This window comes from Phallusia mammillata, chromosome 3 (genome assembly GCF_965637545.1).
Source record: "Phallusia mammillata chromosome 3, kaPhaMamm4.hap1.1, whole genome shotgun sequence".
Lineage (NCBI taxonomy): Eukaryota > Metazoa > Chordata > Ascidiacea > Phlebobranchia > Ascidiidae > Phallusia > Phallusia mammillata.
Window position 1 is genome coordinate 31870829 of NC_137254.1, and position 20496 is coordinate 31891324.

At 35.7% G+C, this 20496-nt stretch overlaps 3 protein-coding genes and 1 long non-coding RNA gene across 4 annotated transcripts; 2 read left to right on the plus strand and 2 right to left on the minus strand.

Moving 5' to 3' along the window:
• The first annotated feature begins 1307 nt into the window (after positions 1-1307).
• LOC145217877 (large subunit GTPase 1 homolog) lies at positions 1308-4078 on the plus strand. Its single transcript, XM_080085248.1, has 4 exons — positions 1308-1650; positions 1924-2090; positions 2179-2312; positions 2586-4078. The coding sequence occupies exons 1-4, from the start codon at positions 1401-1403 to the stop codon at positions 3649-3651; spliced, it is 1617 nt and encodes a 538-aa protein (XP_079941374.1). The 5' UTR covers positions 1308-1400; the 3' UTR covers positions 3652-4078.
• Positions 4068-12952, minus strand: LOC145217878 (charged multivesicular body protein 4b-like). The gene is made up of 5 exons (XM_080085249.1): positions 12724-12952; positions 9970-10147; positions 6579-6693; positions 5591-5717; positions 4068-5040 (listed from the first exon to the last, which is right to left on the minus strand). Exons 1-5 carry the CDS (start codon positions 12902-12904, stop codon positions 4982-4984), a joined length of 660 nt encoding a protein of 219 aa, XP_079941375.1. The 5' UTR covers positions 12905-12952; the 3' UTR covers positions 4068-4981.
• On the minus strand, positions 12949-17821 carry LOC145217880 (uncharacterized). Its single transcript, XM_080085250.1, has 4 exons — positions 17764-17821; positions 17578-17689; positions 15031-16463; positions 12949-14826 (listed from the first exon to the last, which is right to left on the minus strand). Exons 1-3 carry the CDS (start codon positions 17811-17813, stop codon positions 16179-16181), a joined length of 447 nt encoding a protein of 148 aa, XP_079941376.1. The 5' UTR covers positions 17814-17821; the 3' UTR covers positions 12949-14826; positions 15031-16178.
• LOC145217881 (uncharacterized) lies at positions 14296-20032 on the plus strand. The gene is made up of 3 exons (XR_013857511.1): positions 14296-14359; positions 16178-16541; positions 17444-20032. It is a non-coding gene; the product is annotated as an uncharacterized LOC145217881 (long non-coding RNA).
• The last annotated feature ends 464 nt before the right edge of the window (positions 20033-20496 follow it).

Here is a 20496-nt window from a genome sequence, read left to right on the forward strand (position 1 = left end):
ATTCAGAGAAACTGGTCTTCATGTTATTTCGTCCGAATTTATTCCTACTTGTCGCTTTTCATTTACGTTCTGTTTCTCAAAACCAGTGGTCCTCAAACTTGGTTTTCGAGGCCGCATGCGGCTCCCAACAGCTTATTTTGCGGCTCGCACCAGACCTCAGAAAACCACCAAAGATTGCTATTTTAGCTTTTAAAGTAATAATCTTTAGTGATTTTCTCAAGGTTTTGTTTTTTTGCGGCTCCCTACACACTTAAAAAATACCATTTGGCCGCGACAATAAAAAAGTTTGAGAACCACTGCTCAAAACATTTAATGCTTTCGTGTTTTGTGCGACTAGCTTGCGTATAGGCTAGTAGGCCTACACACTTAACCTTTCCGCAAACAATCCACAATAAAAGTTAAAAACTTCCTCCAAAAAACAATATCTGTTGTTTCTAATATTTCCACTTGCTCCCACAAAACAACTTCGTGTAACGTGTATAGGCTATTGGCAAGTGCGCTTTTAAACTCGAAGTGCAAAGTTGCCTCTGGAAATTTGCTGCTTTCAAGTAATCAACAAAGCTCGGTCTAGTATTTTTATTCGGGCAAAAACCCAAAACTTATTTGTTTTTTACCGTATTTACTGGATTGTAAGCCGCACTCTGGCATGTTAGACACTTTTACTTCAAATCATATCTCTCAGCTGAACTACTTGCACATATCTGATAGTTATGTTGATAACTGTGCCCAACAGAACGTATATCGACGTATACCAGTCTGCAGAACACGGCAATTCCCGACGAGATCTCGTGCGTGCTGGGCCTACTTGTCCCACGTGTGCGCGTGCACGTCCCATAAGTTCGTGTGCAAGCCTTATTTCAGTAGGCACAAAGCAACTAAAAGAGGCCAAGATAGGCCAGTTAAACGCTTTTGGTGCAAAATTTTCGCGTGTAAACCCCAAATCTTGGCGTGCAAAAACATTAAAAAAATCGCGCGTGCAGCTGCCACACTCTGCAGACTGGGACGTATAATCTGTACATGCATACAAGTTTTGAACCCCAAATAGATTCAAAAGTTGAAGTGTAGGAATAATTTCGGTGTAAAATTAAAATGTAAGGCGCCCACAACCTGTGGGCTAAAAAACTTATAGGCCGCGGCTTACGAAAAGTAAATCAAGGTATAACTCCATTTAGTGCTTAGTGCCAAATATTTTGGATATCTTGTGCAAAAAATGTTAGATATTTTAAATTATCTGTTTGTTGACATTTAACTAATGTTTAAATGTTTGTAAAAAGAAAATTCTTTACAATATTTGTTTCGCATGACTGCGTAATCACACGCTGATGATGTCATGGGCAGTCATGCGTAACTAGAAGTGAATATTTGGTGAAAATCGTGTTTGTGTGAACAAAAACTAAAAAATGGGTCGAAAAAAACACCAAGCGCCGGGATTGGGTAAAGCATTAATAAAAGACAGATTTGGTAAAAGCAAAACAAGTGGTCATTTGCACGCGGCCGAGTTAGCTGCCGAAAATATCGATACTGAAGTGAACCTAAAATCTGTAACTGAGCTTAATTCCCTGGATGAATTTTTGGCGACTGCTCAACTCGCTGGAACGGAATTCACTGCTAAACGACTCAATGTACATTTCGTAGATGCAAATCAAAAAGGTAAGTCAACAATTTCAGCCTTTACATCACAACAGTTAATATTATGCCTGGCAGCAACAGCTTATATACATTTGACAGTAACCAGTAATGCTAACCGGTTCGCTGAAAATTTGGTGAGACGGTTCTATAGAACCGGTGCGAACCGACTGAATCCCACCACTGGTTATATGTAACACCAACATTGTTGACTAAACTGTTCAGGATTACTTCTGTAGCGATTGCGACATAAAAGTAGAACAAATAGAAAAGTTTGATGATTTTTTTTCTTCACAGGCATCTTGAGCGAAAATGAAGAGAAAGAAATTTTAGCAACTCAAGATGAATTTAAACATTTGCTTCAAATTCCCAGAAGACCCAAGTGGGATTTAAAAATGTCTAAAGATGAACTGGACAAAAATGAAAGAGAATCTTTCCTGGACTGGAGAAGAAAACTTGCAGTTGTAAGTTGTTAAAAAAATGTTTTGCGCAGTTATAAGTAAAACACTTTTTTTGGGTAGAAATCAAGTTTTGTTTGATTTAATTTTTCAGCTTCAAGAAGAAGAACAATTGCTGGTGACTCCGTACGAAAAAAACTTGGATTTTTGGAGACAATTGTGGAGGGTGATTGAAAGGAGTGATGTTGTCGTGCAGATCGTTGATGCTCGAGATCCATTGTTATTCAGGTAAAACTGCTACGATAAAAAAATTGGAGAGTTGTTTTCCTTGACTTTATACTATAAAAGTATTTGCACAATGAAATCTCTACTATAAGTATTTGCCACAAAAAGACCACACTGATAAAACATCCAAATAATTGCTGCATCAAAAACTATTTCCGCATTACTATGTAAATACGGCCTATCTCTTGTCACCAGCTGCACTGACAAGATCTTGCACTGTCTGCAGCTTATCATGTATTGACTTGATGCTTTTTTTTAATCCTGTTTGTTTTGTAGATGCACTGACCTGGAAACTTATGTGAAAGAAGTGGACCCACAAAAACAGAACTTGATTTTGGTGAACAAGGCCGACCTGCTTTCATCACAGCAGAGAGAGGCTTGGAAAAATTATTTCCAGCAATTAAATGTCGCCGCTGTGTTCTGGTCCGCAGTGCTGGAAAGCGAAAAGTTGGAAGATAACGAAGAAATAGAACAAATAGACAATGATGAGAGCTTATTGTCAAGGGAACAGTTGATCCAATACTTTAAAGATTTGGTTTCAAAAGACAAGAAAGTGATCGGAATGGTCGGTTACCCAAATGTAGGTAAAAGTTCAACGGTGAACACTCTGATGGGCGTGAAGCGAGTGGCTGTGTCGGCAACGCCGGGTCGAACCAAACATTTCCAGACACTCCATGTTGACGAAGAGTTGTGTCTGTGCGACTGCCCGGGTCTCGTGTTCCCAAGTTTCCTTTCAAGCAAAGCTGAAATGGTTTTAAGTGGAATTTTACCGATCGACCAAATGCGCGACCACATTTCCCCGATGAATTTACTCAGTAGAAGAATCCCTCGGAAAGTGATAGAAGTTACTTACGGCACAAACATACCACGGCCACCGGAGGGAGATGATCCAAACCGAGCTCCCACTTCCTCGGAGATATTGAACGCTCATGCATTGTTGCGAGGCTTTATGACATCACATGGACAACCTGACAATGCGCGGTCAGCTCGAATTATTCTGAAGGATTACGTCAACGGGAAATTGCTTTGTAGTAGAGCACCACCCGGTGTTGACGAGGCTTTGTATCGAGATTGGACTGTTTCGAAAGTCGATATCGTACTCAAAAAACTGGCGGCGAAGGTTGCCGTGGCGGCCGACATGAAAGCAGTCGTCGAGAGGATTGACAGACTGAACAAACACAAGGGAGAGCAAGCGAGCGAAATCGAAGCGGAATTCTTTAAACCAGAACAGGTTAAAACTTTTTCCAAAGGTCGGAAAAGTTCAGATGATGACAAAAGCAGCAAAAAACATTTCAACAAGAAAAAAGAGAAAATGAGGAGAGTTCGGACTGTTCAGTATTAATGAAAAAGTAAAAGAGATGAAATGTCAACAAATAATGGGGTTTATTGGGGAAGGACCAAGTCCCTTCAGATATTACATTGTGTTGTGGCAATTTACAAGTTATTGCGAACTATGTGTTCCTTGTAAACATTACCAAACTGCAATGTTGAAAGAAATGCCAACAAATAATGTGGGTTATTGCAAATAGCTCAGGTCTCTTCAGATATTACAAGCGATAATGAATAAGTGTGTAATGGAAATTTACTCGTTTAACAAATTTGTCATTCAACTGGTGTAATGCTAAACAAAATATTTGTTACATATGCTACCTGGTGGACAAAACGTTTGTTCGGTATTTTCAATTTACAAGTTATTGTGAATTATGTTTTTCTTGTGACGTTTCCAAACTGCCCTGTTTAACGGTGAATACAATCAACTTTGAAGTAAATACTTTTACTTGAATCACATTATCTACACAACAAGTGCATTTATACAATGCTTACGTAACACAGAACATGAATGAGTGAACGGACCTACAACAAATTTTCTGTGACATGTTTTTGTAAATTGTTGTCGGTTTTTGACTTCTAAAACAGAAATGCATTTTTTGTGACCAAACAACAGGATAGTTGATTCTTAACACAAGAGTTTCCAGCAAAATAACAAACTGGCGTAAGATAGAAACAATTAAAAGTTACATAAAACCCCCAAGTGGTCGGCATAGATACACAGATAAACCCCAGAAACAGTGTTATACACGAATGGGACTAAACACCACAAAATATTGCTCATTATATATCACATGTAAACATACAAACCAAAAGGGGTGTTTAACTCATTTTCAGTAATAACCCAAACCCCAGATTTTGGTCCTGGGAATGTTAATTTTAAACATATTTGTGTCAAAGCATCAAGCCAGTTAATGGTAAGCTGCAGACAGTGCACACTCTGGACGTACAAGGTCTTATCGATGCAGCTGGTGACGACGCTTTCAACAGACTGGATTGCTGTAAAATGGTTACAGTAGCCAATACAGCCTGTCTCTTGCCACCAGCTGCACTGATGAGACCTAATAGGTCAAAACAGTGTGCACTGTCTGCATTTTGAGCAGTTTTTCTGTTTATGAATACAGAGTTACCATATAGTGTTTAGTACCATTGCACATAATACCTTTATTCCTTAACATGTTACAGGCAGTAAATTCTTAATCCAGCAAAGAACAAAAATCCCCCCAAGTTTTTATATTTAATCTCATGTTTCTTAAGTATCTATGCGAACATGCGGGCATAATTGCTGCTACAGTTTGCTGTGGTAACCCACAAATATCAGCTGTTTGTGGTTGTTTGTGGTATTATGAAGCCCACATTTGTAATTCTGCAAGTTCGTCGTCTTCTTCTTGTTGTTTTTTGGCTGAAAAAACACAAAGAAGTCTTTATGTTAAAGTGTAAAGTACAGATAAACATGTAAAATTCAACAAATTTGCACAAACAGGAGCCTTACAAAAAAACATAGAAAGTATTGTTAAAACAGTCAAAAAATTGAAAAGTAAGATATTGTCAAAAACACAGCAAATCTTTCCTTTTGGTAAAATATTTTCCTTGTGAAAACAACAACATATAGCAAATTATTATCTAACTAGAATGGTGGCTTAGCACATTCTGATCCTATTAATTTGTGCCTTACTTAATTTATCCAGTTTTTTATCTGAGGTAACAGAAGGTTTAAGTGAGAAAAAACGATTATTTAGTGCAACCAGCTAAAAACTAGGAACTCCAATTTAAACAAAAAACTCCAAATACCCACTAGAAACTGTTTCACCCTTTTGGGGCTCACCCCAAGTTACAAACCACAGTTCTACATAAATATCTTCATGCAAAAAATATTTTGTCTGGCAAGTCGATCAACAGCAAATAATTTTTACTGTCATAAATTCACGTAACACAGAGAACAAGTTTTTCACCTTTTGGTTTTGACGGCAGCGCTGCACTTGGAACGTCCGGAAGCTCGTCGGTCGCCGTCGGAATTTCCAAAATAGCTTCGTCGAACTCTTCTTGTTCTAGCTCCTCAAGTTCAGCCATCAGTTCATCCTGAAACAAAAAACATGGAATGGCTGAAAAGTTTTGTAAATTTACGACTTTGTTATTTACTATATACAGAGGCATATACATGCTGGCCTCGCTAAACTGACAAACTAAATTAAAAAGTTAGTTGCTGTGTAGTTTGAAACTATGACAATAGAGTTAGAAACATTCATTAAATGAAACATATTTTACATGATTTAGTATTATTTTCCACGCGACCCCCGCCAGAATGTGTTCATACATTTACTACAAACATCGTACAGAAAACCCCTTAAAATTGTGGTTATGACTTATGTCATCATGCTGTTGTAAAAATTCTAAATCAAACTGTTGTGTCAGTTACAATGCTAAACAGAAGTCACAGGGAAAGTTTGATGATAAAATCGTGCCAACTGGGGTTGCGTCTCCCCCCAGGTTGAGAAACAGTGTATTAAACCATCAAGCATAATATGACTGGAGTGGTAAAGATGCAACCGTCCTACATCCCATCCACTCTATACAGATATCACACCATCTAGTGGCGGGGAGTCACATAACAATTTCATGATTAAACTTGTTTACAACTATAGTTCTATTTATAATGTTAAAATCAGTATTTCTTAGGGACATTGCTCAGTGAAAGCCAAAGATTGAGTGAAGTGTTTTAAAGTAAAGTTGGGACGGATAAGATTGGTTAAGTATAGAATGCCCAATCTTTTCATAAATACATAGAACTGCAACAAGATACCACAGAACAGCCACAAGTTACCACAAACTGCCACAAATTACCACATAACAGCCACAAATTACCACAAACTGCCACAAATTACCATAAACAGCCACAATTGGCACAAACTGCCACAAGTTACCATAAATGCCACAAATTACCTCATCGATGTCTTCAGTATGCCCAAGACCGGATGAGAGCGCCGTTGTGATTTCATCTGAAACTTCTTGTTGATCGGTGATGTCGTCCATAAGATCGTGGACATCATCCGGTGATCTGAAATGCAGGTTGTAAATAATTTGACACTAAACTACTTTTATTAAGTAAACATTACATAGAAGCAGTGGTGGGATTCAGCCGGTTCGCACCAGTTCTATAGAACCGTCTCACGAAATTTTATGAGATCAGCGAACCGGTTATCATTACTGGTTACTGTCAATAGACTTTTTGTAAAAGAACCGGCTGAAAAATATGACTTTTGTGATAGAACCGGCTGAAAAATATGACTTTTGTGATAGAACCAGCTGAAAAATAGAACTTTTGTGATAGAACCGGCTGAAAAATATGACTTTTGTGATAGAACCGGCTGAAAAATATGACTTTTGTGATAGAACCGGCTGAAAAATATGACTTTTGTGATAGAACCGGCTGAAAAATATGACTTTTGTGATAGAACCAGCTGAAAAATAGAACTTTTGTGATAGAACCGGCTGAAAAATATGACTTTTGTGATAGAACCGGTTGAAAAATATGACTTTTGTGATAGAACCGGCTGAAAAATATGACTTTTGTGATAGAACCGGCTGAAAAATATGACTTTTGTGATAGAACCGGTTGAAAACTAGAAGGGTGGCTTAGCACATATTGCCCTTGCATATACACTATAACCTATTTTAAAACATAAATATATTTCCTATGCTTATTTTGCATTGGGTCCCATATTAGTCACCGTCTTTTATAACTTTAGTCGTTTCTGTAGGCAAAAACTCATGGGTCCCCACACATGCAAAGTTGTAGATAATGAATTTCAAGAGATAACCATGCAAAAGTCGGGTGTTGTAAGGTAAAACACAGTGATCGGCACTGGGCTTAAATAATAATACTATGTAGAATACAAACTATAAAATTAAATTCACCCCAGATATTGTTTGAAGTATGTCCTACTTAACGTTTTAAAAAAACTGACCCATTTTAGGGGGCTAGTAGGGCAACTAATTGGGTTCGACACACAAACTAAAAAATATATAAAAACCACAATGACTCAATCAATAGTACTGCAAAATTTCAGCCCAATCCGCCAATGTTTAAAATTTCGACCACTAGAGGTGTTTTGAGCAACAACCGTTACTGTTTCTGACGTCATAGGGCTGTTAACAAGCCCCTAACTGCCATGGCGCAAAAACGACCACCAAGAAACCCACCAACGAGCAACAAACAACTGGTTGCCCTTGTAACACTATTGCTCCAAACAAATCTTTCGTTTGTGGTGCCCAGTACCATACAAATACGTTTTACACTTTAGGGGCTTGTGGGGTAAATGTTAGGACTACAGGGTTGAACACAACAATTGACACATATAAATGGCATACTATACAAGAAATCCAAATTTCAGCCAATTCTGACACTGTTTAAAAACTCACCCATTTTAGGGGGCTAGCGGGGTAAATACTGGGGTTATCAACAAAAACAAAGTGGGATGCACATCTACAGTAATATATCTACCATCTATGTAAATTTCAGCCAAATCCATCAAACATTTGATGGAAAAACGAGTCAGACAAACTTCGGGGAAAAAATACCCATTTTAGGGGGCTAGCGGGGTAAATACTGGGGTTATCAACAAAAACAAAGTGGGATGCACATCTACATAACTATATCTACCATCTGTGTAAATTTCAGCCAAATCCATCAAACATTTGATGGAAAAACGAGTCGGACAAACCTTGGGGAGAAAAAAAAGGAAGAAAAAAAACAGAAAAAAAAAGAAAAAAACAATTTGAGTAAAATCAATATGTGTCCCCTTCAGGGAAGGGGACCCATAAATATGACTTTTGTGATAGAACCGGTTGAAAAATATGACTTTTGTAACAGAACCGGCTGACAAATATGACTTTTGTGATAGAACTGGCTAAAAAATATGACTTATGTGATAGAACCGGTCGACAAAACATTTGAATCCCATCACTGGTTATTTCATTAAGTAAGTATTACATGTATAAGATGTGGCTGGTTTGTTACTTGCAAGATTAAACAAGACTTGCTGGTATTAGGTATGACCTATTTACTAATAAGTTTAATTACATCTGTTAAGATGATTTCATAACTGGGTTCAGTCCTGAAGTATTCCTGCAGACCAGCGATCATGATACACTCATGTATAAATCATTGCACACCAGACCTATTAAAGCATTTTTGCCTGTGTAGCTCAGTTGGTAGACTGCGAGTCTCAAAAAGACTCCAGTCGTGGGGTTTGAATCCCACCGCACGCTAGATTTATCTAGCACAGGGGTGGGGAACCTGCGGCCTAAAGGCCACATGCAGCCTTTTAGGGCACAAAGTGGGGCCTTCGATTTCAAAATACATTTTCGGATGTTGATATTACAGACTGCACCAGGCGCTGAAAAGTAGACAGAAACATATTATTCGATCTTTATTCCACATTACTATTTGATTAGTTCTAGGGCAGCTGTTTTCAAACTAGAGCCAAGTGGTTGCGTACTGGTACACAAAGCGATTTCCGTAGTACTACCAAGAGCCCAAGATTCTACAATCTTAACTGTGTTGCAAAAGAACAATTGTTTGCGCATAATCAAATGTCTAAAACACGTCTGTGATGTCACACGGTGCTCTTAGATTATTGATATTTGTAAACAAGCGAGTTTCTAGGTTAAATAAATCCTGAATGTTGTAGTTACGATTGAAATGTAGTAAGGGATTATATTTATCTTGGACCGTAAGTGCTACAACTCTACAAGGGATTTGCAAAACGACAATTCTGTAAAGTCAAAAAGTTTGAACACCACTGTCCCTGGCCTGGGAAATAGTCCATGCGGCCTAAACGAGTGTCGATAAACCGTTTGGTGGCCTTGATAAACAAAAAGGTTCCCCACCCCTGATCTAGCATATGGGAATGCTTGGGATGCAGGCTTAATTGGGTATAAAGCTTTTAACGGGACTGGCATGCTATGAAGTTTAAATACTGCTATAGCACATGAGCTTTGATTATGACAGTGGTTGTTTTAACACAATGTTACTCCCATTGGTTTGTGGAGATGTTCCTAAACAGGGGAATAGCTAAACAGGAGTTTATTGTGCATGAGGGTAAATTTGTTGGATTAATATAATACTTGGGTACTACAAAAATCTTTGTAATCACCACCCTAGTTACAATGTCATGACAATTTCAAAGTATTTGTTTTTTTTAGAAACTAAAATGTTTTAGAAACTACAAGACATAGTCTTCAATAAGTAAATATACAACTATTATTTAGAGATATTATGCTTGTGTGTTTAAATACAAATATATAAGCTTGAAGCAAAATAATTCCTTACAAGTTTCCGTGAGCTTTTTTGAGAGCTTGAGCCCCAACTTTCATCGTGTCGAGGACTTGTTTGTTCGACTGAGCGTTCTGTAAAGCTTCCAACTGGAATTCAACCGTCGAAAGTGTTCCGTCGACATTTTGAAGCTGTTTTTCATATCTCTTCTTGCGCTTCAGGGCGTTGATGGCCACTGTGAAAAATAATAAGAGTTAATAAGGAAAACCATCATTTAAACATCCTAAGTGCTTCATAACCCATGTTCTACAGCTTGTTTGGCAACCTGCACTGATGATGACAACAGAGATTGAAACGTCTGAACGATGTATTCTATATACACCAGTACTTTGGTAGTAATGTTTATGATTAAATTACTTTTCAAGTCTGTGTATAGTGTTCCTAAAGCCATCATTTATTTTTAATTAGTCAAGTTACAAAAACAGTCTAACTTTGTGCAAGCACTAGGATTGAAAGGAAAATTCAATTGTGAATTGAAATGGAGGATTATTATGCAGATTATCCATCGATGGTAAAAATATAAAGTGAACTTAACAAGGAAAAGATGTGTTTTCATTTTTTTAGCCCATTTAGTAGTTCAGCTATTTGTATTCACAAAATAACAAATGTGCATGAGAATTGTTCACAAGATTTACAAATTTAAATTTTAAACTTACAAGTTGTATTTAGCCTCCAGCTATGAAACCAGTTTACATATGTTAGTCAGATTATCAGATAAAAGTTTGCATGGAAAAAAGGATTTTGAAACTTTGTAAATCACCATTGGATTAAACCAAGCAGCAAGTATACAAATTTTCGTTTTAATTGTTTTATTCAGCCAAGGTTTATGTATTAATTCACAGCAAACATATTTAGGTCAAGAATTTGTCAACTTAATCTGCAAATTAAATCTGAAAACCACATGAATGAATTTAAGCTACTGCACTCGTAATATTATAGCCCTGTAACATTTTAGCGTTTTTTCATCTATAAATCCTTATTTTAGCTATGAAACAAATTAATAGGTGTTAGTACTTAAAACTACTAGGATTAAACAAAGCTGCAAATATACACCAGGTATTGATTGGTGGATTAAACAGAAAAGGTGGCATATGGCAAATCAACTAAGTATCCAACTGAGTATTTAACAACCTGCTATAAAGAGATTAATCACCAATTCCACACAATACAGAGGAAAATAACTTATACACTGGTCTTGAGGATTAAACAATCAATGATTAAACAATTTAACTGTAGCTTGGCTGTGCACAAAGTCTATACAAACCAAGTTAGCGTGCAAGTGTTTGTGTGGATCTAGCTGAAGGTAAAAAATGCAAGGTGACATATGCATGTGACCCAAGTTTAATACGATATTTATGTAAAAATATGTGCTGGATGCCACAGTATCATAATAAGATGCACGACGCCCAGCGACAGTAGCTAAACTGTTTACCACAAAACTGAATTGCTGAATCGTAGCAGACGTTACATACAGCTTAAGTTATAGAGCTCTTCTGCCAATTGTATTTTTATTCCATCGTTTCGACGTCCTATACAGGTCGCCTTCATCAATAACACTGAATGCGACTAGTGCAGTGCACGATAAAGAAAGGAAACAAACTAAATGCAAGCACGTTAAAATACCATTGCCAGAAGAGCTCTATAAACTTGATATTATGCCTGGCAGCAACAGCTTGTATCATAGGCGCCGACATTGAATATTTTCCAGGTATGCCGTATTATATGACGTCTCAAAATGACGTCATATAATGCCAAATATATTTTCTGCGGATGCATTAAAGTTGCAGTATATAAGCTTTACACAACGTAATTCCACCGACAGGCCCTTTTGCTACTGTTGCACTTTAACGACCTATTTGCCGAAATTACGGGAAGGCAAAACAATAAAGATAGAAAAGATTTAGTTCGACTGTCACCTAACATACTTTGCCGTGCGTCGCAAATTACTTCAATGTGTAACATTTATCTTCTCTGTAATAACTATAACAAAAATGCTTAGTTTTCAGGCAACAAAGCGCACACACTTCTGGCCTAGCAATCACAATAATCCTTTTTGTTCGTTTCAACGTCGCTTGTTTCGTTTACAACATGTCGCATATTTAACGCAGTGAGTTGTATGTGACGCATAATTATTTTAAAGTTCAGTGTACTTTGTTTCAACGATGTTCTGACCTGCCTGAAACTTTCGACAATGTTAATTTTTGTAGGCTAAGTACCACCAACCTTACGTTTGTGACGTAACATTAGGTGTTATTTGTTTGTTTTTTCGGTTGAAACTAGCCAGTCGTTGTTCTTGCGGTGTAGGCAGTTACAACAAAGGTTGGGCTGTATTTTTATAATTTAGTTCACAAACGGTAAACTTTTTTATCACGTGGTTGTTGACAAAATACCCGGGGCAGCGGCGTTTCTACCATAGGACAGCGCCAATACCTTTGTTGTGATATTTACCACTTTTTAATGTTTAAATTCCATTGCTTCTTGAATACGTTTCACAACTGTAATGAATGCGAACAATTTAATGGTTGTGAGACAATAACCTCGATTGAAATCATTTGCGTGTGTTACGTATTAGTCGAAATAATTTTACAAAGCAACAACGCATGACTAACGTTGGTCCGATTCCCGGGTATGCGGCATACCTGAGTTTTTCGTCCGGGTATGCCACGCATACCCGGCATACCCGTGTTCGGCGCCTGTGGCTTGTATATAGTTTCACACAGGATTACACTACATGTAGCAGATTTGACTTACTCCTTTTATTTTTGGTTCCATGTTGTTTAGCAACTTTGACTTCTGCTTCAATCTTCTTTTCTAGAAACTCAGATTTCTTCTGAAGCATATCGCATGTGTCCCGAAGTTTCTGAATCGCTTCGGGGGCGTTCGGACCTCGATCCTTCGCTCCACCACCAAATAATTTCATGAAACCAGACATTGTTCAAAATTATGAAAATGTTTATCACACTATTATCTACAAAAGTATATCCTGTAACAACAAAACAAAATTAATATATTCTAACCAAGGAAGTATTTTACACCAAGCCAACGAATGGATATATTTTAGATGACGCTTAACAATTTTCTGACCAACAAATCAAAAAATCATAGACGAGTTGGGGTTTTTATAAAATATATCAAAATTATGAATAAATTTCAGTAAAACTCACAAGTTAACTAGTTGCATATAAGACAAACTGCTGGACTACTATTAAAGGTAAGCCCAAAGCAGTAATCGATTAAATTGGCCTGAGCCTTGATGTCATTTGCCCTGGATTATAAACAAATTTGTAACTTCAGATAAATACATGCTCTATTTTTTTATGAGTAAAAGTGTGAGCAAGTTTTTTGGGCAAATGTGTGTGTTGCATAGAGATGCAGAGTAGTTCAAGGCAATTCAATGATTGTGTTAATGTAATAATTGGCTTGTGCTATAAATGGCTCAGTGAATTAATAAATATATATATGTTCTGTGTAAATACAGTAAAAGTGTGTATAATACGTGCTTGGAAATGTATGAGCATGTATACATGTATACTATAGTCAACAGATAGGAGCTATTTAAGCACCGTTTTAGCATTACATAGTTATAGAAGTTGTAGAATTTAAAGTTGTAGAACATTAAAAACTAAAGATATTTATAACTGTGCTCGTAACCAACAAGTAACCCAGAGAAACCTAAGAAGTTCCACCACAGCAGTAATTGGCAACAAATATAACAATTGAAGATAAAGATTTAAACAACACACAACAAGCAAGAACACAATAAAAACAGTAACGCAACCTCTACTTATTTACCATATATATTACAGAAAAAGTTTCAATTTTCAAGAACTGTAAAATAACTTAGTAGAAATACTACATCCTACAAAAATGAAATATAACTAAATTGGGTACAATATAAAGCTATTCAACGTTACACAAACTACCAATCTTAACATTTAACACCAAGTACCAGACAGAAAAGAAATTTCTTTCCAAATGTAAAACTCTGCTGACTAAAAGTAAAAGAAGTGAATTGTATGACGTCAAAATACATCAACCGGTGTGAAGTTTTAAATGCAAGAATTAAAGAAAACGTTTTTTTAATCAACGCAAAAATTAAACTTGAAAAATATATTTATTAAGTATTAATAGGATGTTTTAAAAAGTTATCGTATAATTCTTTTGTATAAGCTTTTAACTTTGTTGAAATACTTTCTATTTTTGTTTCAGGAGTCCTCTATATTTGTCCACGTGACTTATGACGCATCGTCTCGAGATCACGTGTACATTGACGTCATCATAACAATAATCATGTCCGAATTTCCACAAATAGATTTCAGTTGACTTTTGTTGTAGTTCGGTAGAAATGGTGAAGCAAACGTTGTGACCTGCGTCTGAAAGTCGACAGGTTGGTGGTTCGAATCCTGTCTTGTGTTCAGTGTTGCTAAACAGTTTCTTTTACCCCAAAAATAATAATCAGGTTATTTTCAGGTAATGTATCAAGTAATTAAATTGTTAACTTTAAAACACAATCGCTCTATGTTTTGCAACTAGGTTAAAATATATTTCGAAAACAAAACACAATTCTGTAAGCGGATCTAAAATGGTGAAGCATACCAGTTAATCGCATATCCATTTTATTGCATAAATAAATCCCGACCATAGCCATTTGTGTTGAAAAAATATCACATAGTCTGGTTAATTGCTTAAAAAACAGTTTTATAAATTGGGTAATAATTGACAAAGTCTTCAAACAATGTTTTTAATGCGGATTCCTGTTTGGTTTATCTCATTAAATTTAGTTGATGTGAAACAGGTTGCTGATGTAACTTCCATCATTTCCATTCCATCCCACACATAAGTTGGATCAGCTTCCTGTAATATAAAGTCAAATTGTCACTGTTCAATTTACCTCTGGTTACAATTGTGGCAGCTGCTTGACGGCAGACAGGCGTTTTACGAGGCAGTCTTTTTGATGATTAGACATCAGAGCAGTAATGCTATGAGGTTTTATTAAGGTAGCACGTGTATTTTTAGTTTTAGCGAAGGTTTTATATTTTACAAGGCATTAAAACCTACCTTCAGTTTCATACTAAGCAAACCATGTTGATTAACATGAAGGTAAAAAAACCACATGTTTTCCGAAGATGCAACAAAAGTCATTAAACGGTCATTGACAAGTTGGCCACCTTGTGACGACTGAAGGTCAACTTGTAGGAAATGCAGATTACAGTTGTCGAGGTCTAACCTAGAGATTAGTTCTCACTCTCAGATTGCGAGTATTTTTAATGTTCTATTTTTACTACTTTCGTGAATATATGACAATATAATGTAAACAGGTAATGGACAAAACCTTTTGAAGTTTGGGTTGATGCTATCTACGAATTTGTCCATCTAAAAAAGAATGTAAAATAAAGAATTTGCAAACCTATTCACCATGAACAATTTGCACAAACATGCACATGGGGACCCAATCATTTTTGCTTGCAAAAAACAATCAAATGAGTAGATCAAATAGTGTTTATAGTAAACTGCTATGAAACTGATATAAACTGATAAACACAATATATAAAATGAAAATATAAAGAAATGTCACCTTTCTAGTTATTAAATATCATTGTGTGTCTCACTTTTGATTCTGTGTCACCCAAAGTTGAGGGTCACCCAAACCAGGGGTCTCCAACACGAGCCACATCTGGACCGCGAGGCAAATTTCCGAGGCCCACGAGTCATTAGCAAATGAAAAAAATATTAATATGTATCTTGTCAACTATGGCCAAGTTTTTATTTTATTTTACTTACCCGTCAAGGGTTCAACAAAGGAAAGTTATTAATAGCTTCCTTAAAAATTACAAATTCAATTATTTTTATGCATTATTATGATGATGAAATAATGCGAACTTGGTCTGATCATCAAAGCGTGAACTTCAGAATTCGTTTAGTTCTTTGCATTTGCTGAATAGGTTTAGCTTATGGATGGGGAACGTTTACGTTCATAAAGGCCAACGAACATTTTATTAACACTTATATAGGCCGTTTTAGATATCTAGGCCATTGTTTTTCAAACCATTTGATTCACAGATGTTACGTTTATTATTATTATTATTATATGTACACCTTTGGATGTTGTGTGAGCCAAAGTTGATGGTCTTATGACCTAATTACCACTTTTACTAGTTCATAGCTGTTGCCGTATTTGATAACAGTTTTCTACTTCTGTTTCTAGATCAATAGAAATGACATATTTTCACATTTATCAATTGAATTCCAAGTTTTATGCAAATTTTGAACCTGAAATTGACCCTAGTGTCGTGGATTGTTTGTACGAAGCATTTTCCTCTGTGGGAAAAGTGAAAATTCGACAGGAGTATGATGACAACCGAGTAAAACTCACCTATGATCACTCCCTCGAGTGGGACAAGCGATCCAAACTTCTTGTTAAACTTTGTGCTGTTCTCGACGTACATGGTTGGGATGTGATCACCGGAAACAGCCTTAATACCGAAGGGGTTCTGTTCAAAAAGAGACAGTGAATTACTTTTGCACTGATGCAAAGTTTCTGCTTTGATTACAATGAATCATTTCATTCAGTAAGAACTTTTTAAAATTGAAAATACCGTCAACAACACCTACACCACATAGCCTAATCAGATGTCTTTGATGTCACAAAACTTTGTATTTTTAGTTTAATATTCCATTCAAAATATTGTAATCAAAAGATTTTAATGCAATGACATTACTCCATAAATTTGCAAAAAAATGTGGTTGGTTTGAGTTCCAACAACATACAAGTGGTGTGGTACTATATACAAGTGGTGTGGTACTATATACAAGTGGTGTGGTACTATATACAAGTGGTGTGGTACTATATACAAGTGGTGTGGTACTATATATATGTGTGTATGTTGGTGCTATCAATCTACAAGTTCATTTGACCTCAAAACACAAATCATTGACATTTAGGGTAAATGTTAAGTCTGTGTTTATTTCACACCTTCATATATTGAGTCTTTGATTTTGAAATTTTTACCCTACTGTTGGCAAACATAATTTCAGACAATTTATTTTCCTTCAAACTGTGATTCAATTTTAGCATGCTATTATGAGAATATATATTATGACAAGGTTAGAGAAGTTTTCTTGATACAAATCAAGTAATTTAAAGCAATTGTATTTACCAAAATGTTGCAAATTTGGGGAATATTGGAAATGTTGCATGTGGAATATTAAAGACCACATGTTTCTGTATGGTGACATTGTTTTAATGAACAAAAATATATTAAACATGGAAATTATGATTAGAGCTATTCGGGTTGTGTGAGGGTTTGTATAACATTGTAGTCTGTTCTCATTTTATATACCTCATATTTTGTTTATACGCTTACATGCAGTATCATGTGGTACACTATACGTTATTTTGTACCACATGTTTTTAGACCATGACATAATTGTGGTTACCACATTTAATTTAGTTTGTTTTTTCTCTTTTCAGACAACCAATTCAAAATTGTAGATTTTTACCGAAACTGTACACTGAAATAGTTTGGCCGTGGGTCACTATTTGCCTGAAGATTTCAATTATGAAGTTGGACCAACTTGAACAAAGAACAAAGTGAAAAAACTCACCTTATATGTTTCCGTTGAATCTGGCGAGCGGTCACAAGTAGCGACATAATACCATCTGGACGTGAGTGTTTGTGACATCATCAATGGAACAACAATCAATGAAGACGTGATCCTGTTTGAAACAAGATAAAGTTGGTTCAAAATAACACAACACGGTTTTAACAACTTAATTGAATGCTAACTTACCGGAAATTTGTCATCCAATTATTCCAACACAGAAAGTTGCAGTTCAACATTAAAGATGTACCAGATTGTTGATTTCCAAAAACATCAAGTCATAACATCAAAACTGCCGAACAAAACTAGAAAGGTTTTCCATCAAATCCAGTCAGTTTAATCTTTCTGCATTTAAACCAACAAAAACAATGGATTAAACCAGGAGAGGAAATTTAAAACTTGAGAAGAGGAATAAATGTTACTTGAGCTCTGGGATATAACCTGTGAATTTGATATAAGACCCGTTAATCAAGTCCCAACATTACTCATTGCGTGAAGTTGGCTCTTCCCTGAATGTAAACAATGTCTTTCATTTTTCCGATGCTCAACTATCTGCAACCTTACCTGGTTGACCTTGCTTCAATGTCAGTTTGAAGGTCATTAATAGTTGGCAGACTTTCAAGCTAACCATAGTTTAACTGATGTTTTTGTTGCACATTCAGATATCTTGATGATGACATTTAATCCAGGAGTGGGGATCTGCAACCATCTTCACTATTTAAAGTGTACTGTACCTGAATTTTGTAAAGTAAAAACATAACATTAAAAGTCAAAAATTATTACATGTTTAAGAAAACTATACACGGACTTGAAGAGTAATTTAATCATAAACATAACTGCCAAAGTACTGGTGTATAAAATACATTATGTTGTCATCATCAGTGCAGGTTGCCAATCAAGCTGTAGAACACTGCATATAAAGGACTTGGGAAAAAGATAAATGCCAGGTGTTGAAGTAACAACCCCACTGCAGTGATTGTTGAAACATCTGCATGATGTATTCTATATACACAAGTTCCCCGGCAGTTATGATTATGATTACATTACATGTTTACACAAGTATTTCCTTGATATGACTTTGCCATTATAAACAGTAAAACTTTCTCAAGAAATGGATATTTAATGCAGAAATTAAAAACATTGTTTCAAAGCTTATAATATTGTGCAATTTACGCGGGCCATAGTAATGAATACGTTTCCCACTCTTCAATTAAAGATGAAACTATTAAGCTTTACACCACTAATGTTTATCTGATAACTATAATGAGAAAAACTTATTCACCATCCATATATACACTATATATATATACACATTAAAACTGTTTAACAACATGAGTGCAAAGTATAAGTTTATTATACATCCATTTTTTGTTGCTGCCTTTTTATGTGCACAAAACGCTGCTATCATCTTACTTTTTATCAACTTATAATGAAAAAGTTTTATCTAAAATGTTAACAAGACATGCACATGATGTTGTTTATCAGTTTAACCATCATCAACACAATGTACAAACCCATGTATATAATGTTGTAAAGTATGTCTTACTGTTTGCAAAACCTTCTGAAGCCTTAAACTTTGGGCTTGATTTCTAACAACAGTAATGTCAGTGTATAAGCTATTGCTGCCAGGCATAATATCAACTTATAGAGCTTTTCTGGCAAACATATTTTTATACCAATGTTTCGACGTCCTATACAGGTCGTCTTCATCAGGGTAAATAACACTGAATGCGCGTAGTGCATGTACGATAAACAAAGGAAAAAGATCATACCTGTATAGGCCGTCGAAATGTCGGAATGAAATACAATTGCCAGAAGAGCTCTATAAACTTGAGTGATGTCAGTGTATACAATACCCTCATCCTACTTAACATTAGCTCACTGTAAAAAAGTTTTGCACCAAAATGTTAAACAAGAAATTAAAGTTGTTGCTGTCAACCTATTTATTTATCATTAACCATGTATAAATAAGTGATTAACTGATAATTAAGAAGGAAATGCTTCTGACTCAAAATCAGCTAACACGAAGTTGACAATGGAGATATATATTTTACCTATGCAGGCATTTTTAGAGACTGACAATGCCTGTATAGGTGAACTGTATATATCTCAATTGTTAACCGATTTGAGTCAGAAGCATTTGCTTCTTAATTATCACTCACTGATGCAGTTTTGACTCAGTGATTGTGGACATTAACATGGCTACTATTAATAGAGGGACAGATCCTGTGAAAAGCATTTATATTTACTTGGTATTATGTTGTAAAGCAGGGCTTCTCAAACTTTCTCTTGCTATGTACTAGTGTGCTTGTGCAGACTTATTTGCTAAACATAATTCAGTGTTTTTGTGGTTGTGGTTGTTGTGGCACAACAAAAATGTTTCTGTCTTGTTTTGGATCAGTGCAAAATAACTTTAAAAATAATATTTCATCATTTTAGAATAAAAAATAACAAGCTATCTTTATGTCTTGTATATTACCTGAAGCTTAAGACCAACAATGTTTCTGAAACTAACAGCAGATTCAGGCAATTTTATTCATAGAAAATTAAATAATTTAAGCATCACAGTATAAACAACCTTGTTATAACAGTAGGTTAAAAGCTTCACAGTGAATAAGTCTGAATGCCAAACAGGTTCATGATGTGATTGTTGTTGTTACAACAAACAACTGCTTCTACTCTGGCTAACACAAAAGTTTAAAAGGAAAAACTGGAAGAAATAAAAGAAAAAAGCAGCAACAAACAAAAAACAACTGAAAAAAGGGAAAAGAAAATCAATGTTTTCAATCATTCTTACAAATAGAATCTGAATAAACCCAAAAAAGAGAGAGAAAAAACTGTTTTTTCTACACAGTTTAGTAATTAATTAGTAAAAAAACATATGCTTTAGGCATAATTAGGAAAAACAAAACAAAAATTATG

Bases quoted from the DNA above. Each gene is read 5' to 3' on its own strand.
- LOC145217878 (XM_080085249.1), bottom strand. From the start codon at position 12,904: ATGTCTGGTTTCATGAAATTATTTGGTGGTGGAGCGAAGGATCGAGGT. The intron at 10,148-12,723 runs GTAAGTCAAATC...TATTTTTCACAG, and splicing joins TGGAACCAAAAATAAAAGGA to TGGCCATCAACGCCCTGAAG. The intron at 5,041-5,590 runs GTGAAAAACTTG...GTGTTTTTTCAG, and splicing joins GCTGCCGTCAAAACCAAAAG to CCAAAAAACAACAAGAAGAA.
- LOC145217880 (XM_080085250.1), bottom strand. From the start codon at position 17,813: ATGTTGAACTGCAACTTTCTGTGTTGGAATAATTGGATGACAAATTTC. The intron at 17,690-17,763 runs GTAAGTTAGCAT...TGTTTCAAACAG, and splicing joins AATTGGATGACAAATTTCCG to GATCACGTCTTCATTGATTG. The intron at 16,464-17,577 runs GTGAGTTTTTTC...CTTTTTGAACAG, and splicing joins ATTCAACGGAAACATATAAG to AACCCCTTCGGTATTAAGGC.
- LOC145217877 (XM_080085248.1), top strand. From the start codon at position 1,401: ATGGGTCGAAAAAAACACCAAGCGCCGGGATTGGGTAAAGCATTAATA. The intron at 1,651-1,923 runs GTAAGTCAACAA...TTTTCTTCACAG, and splicing joins CGTAGATGCAAATCAAAAAG to GCATCTTGAGCGAAAATGAA. The intron at 2,313-2,585 runs GTAAAACTGCTA...TTTGTTTTGTAG, and splicing joins CGAGATCCATTGTTATTCAG to ATGCACTGACCTGGAAACTT.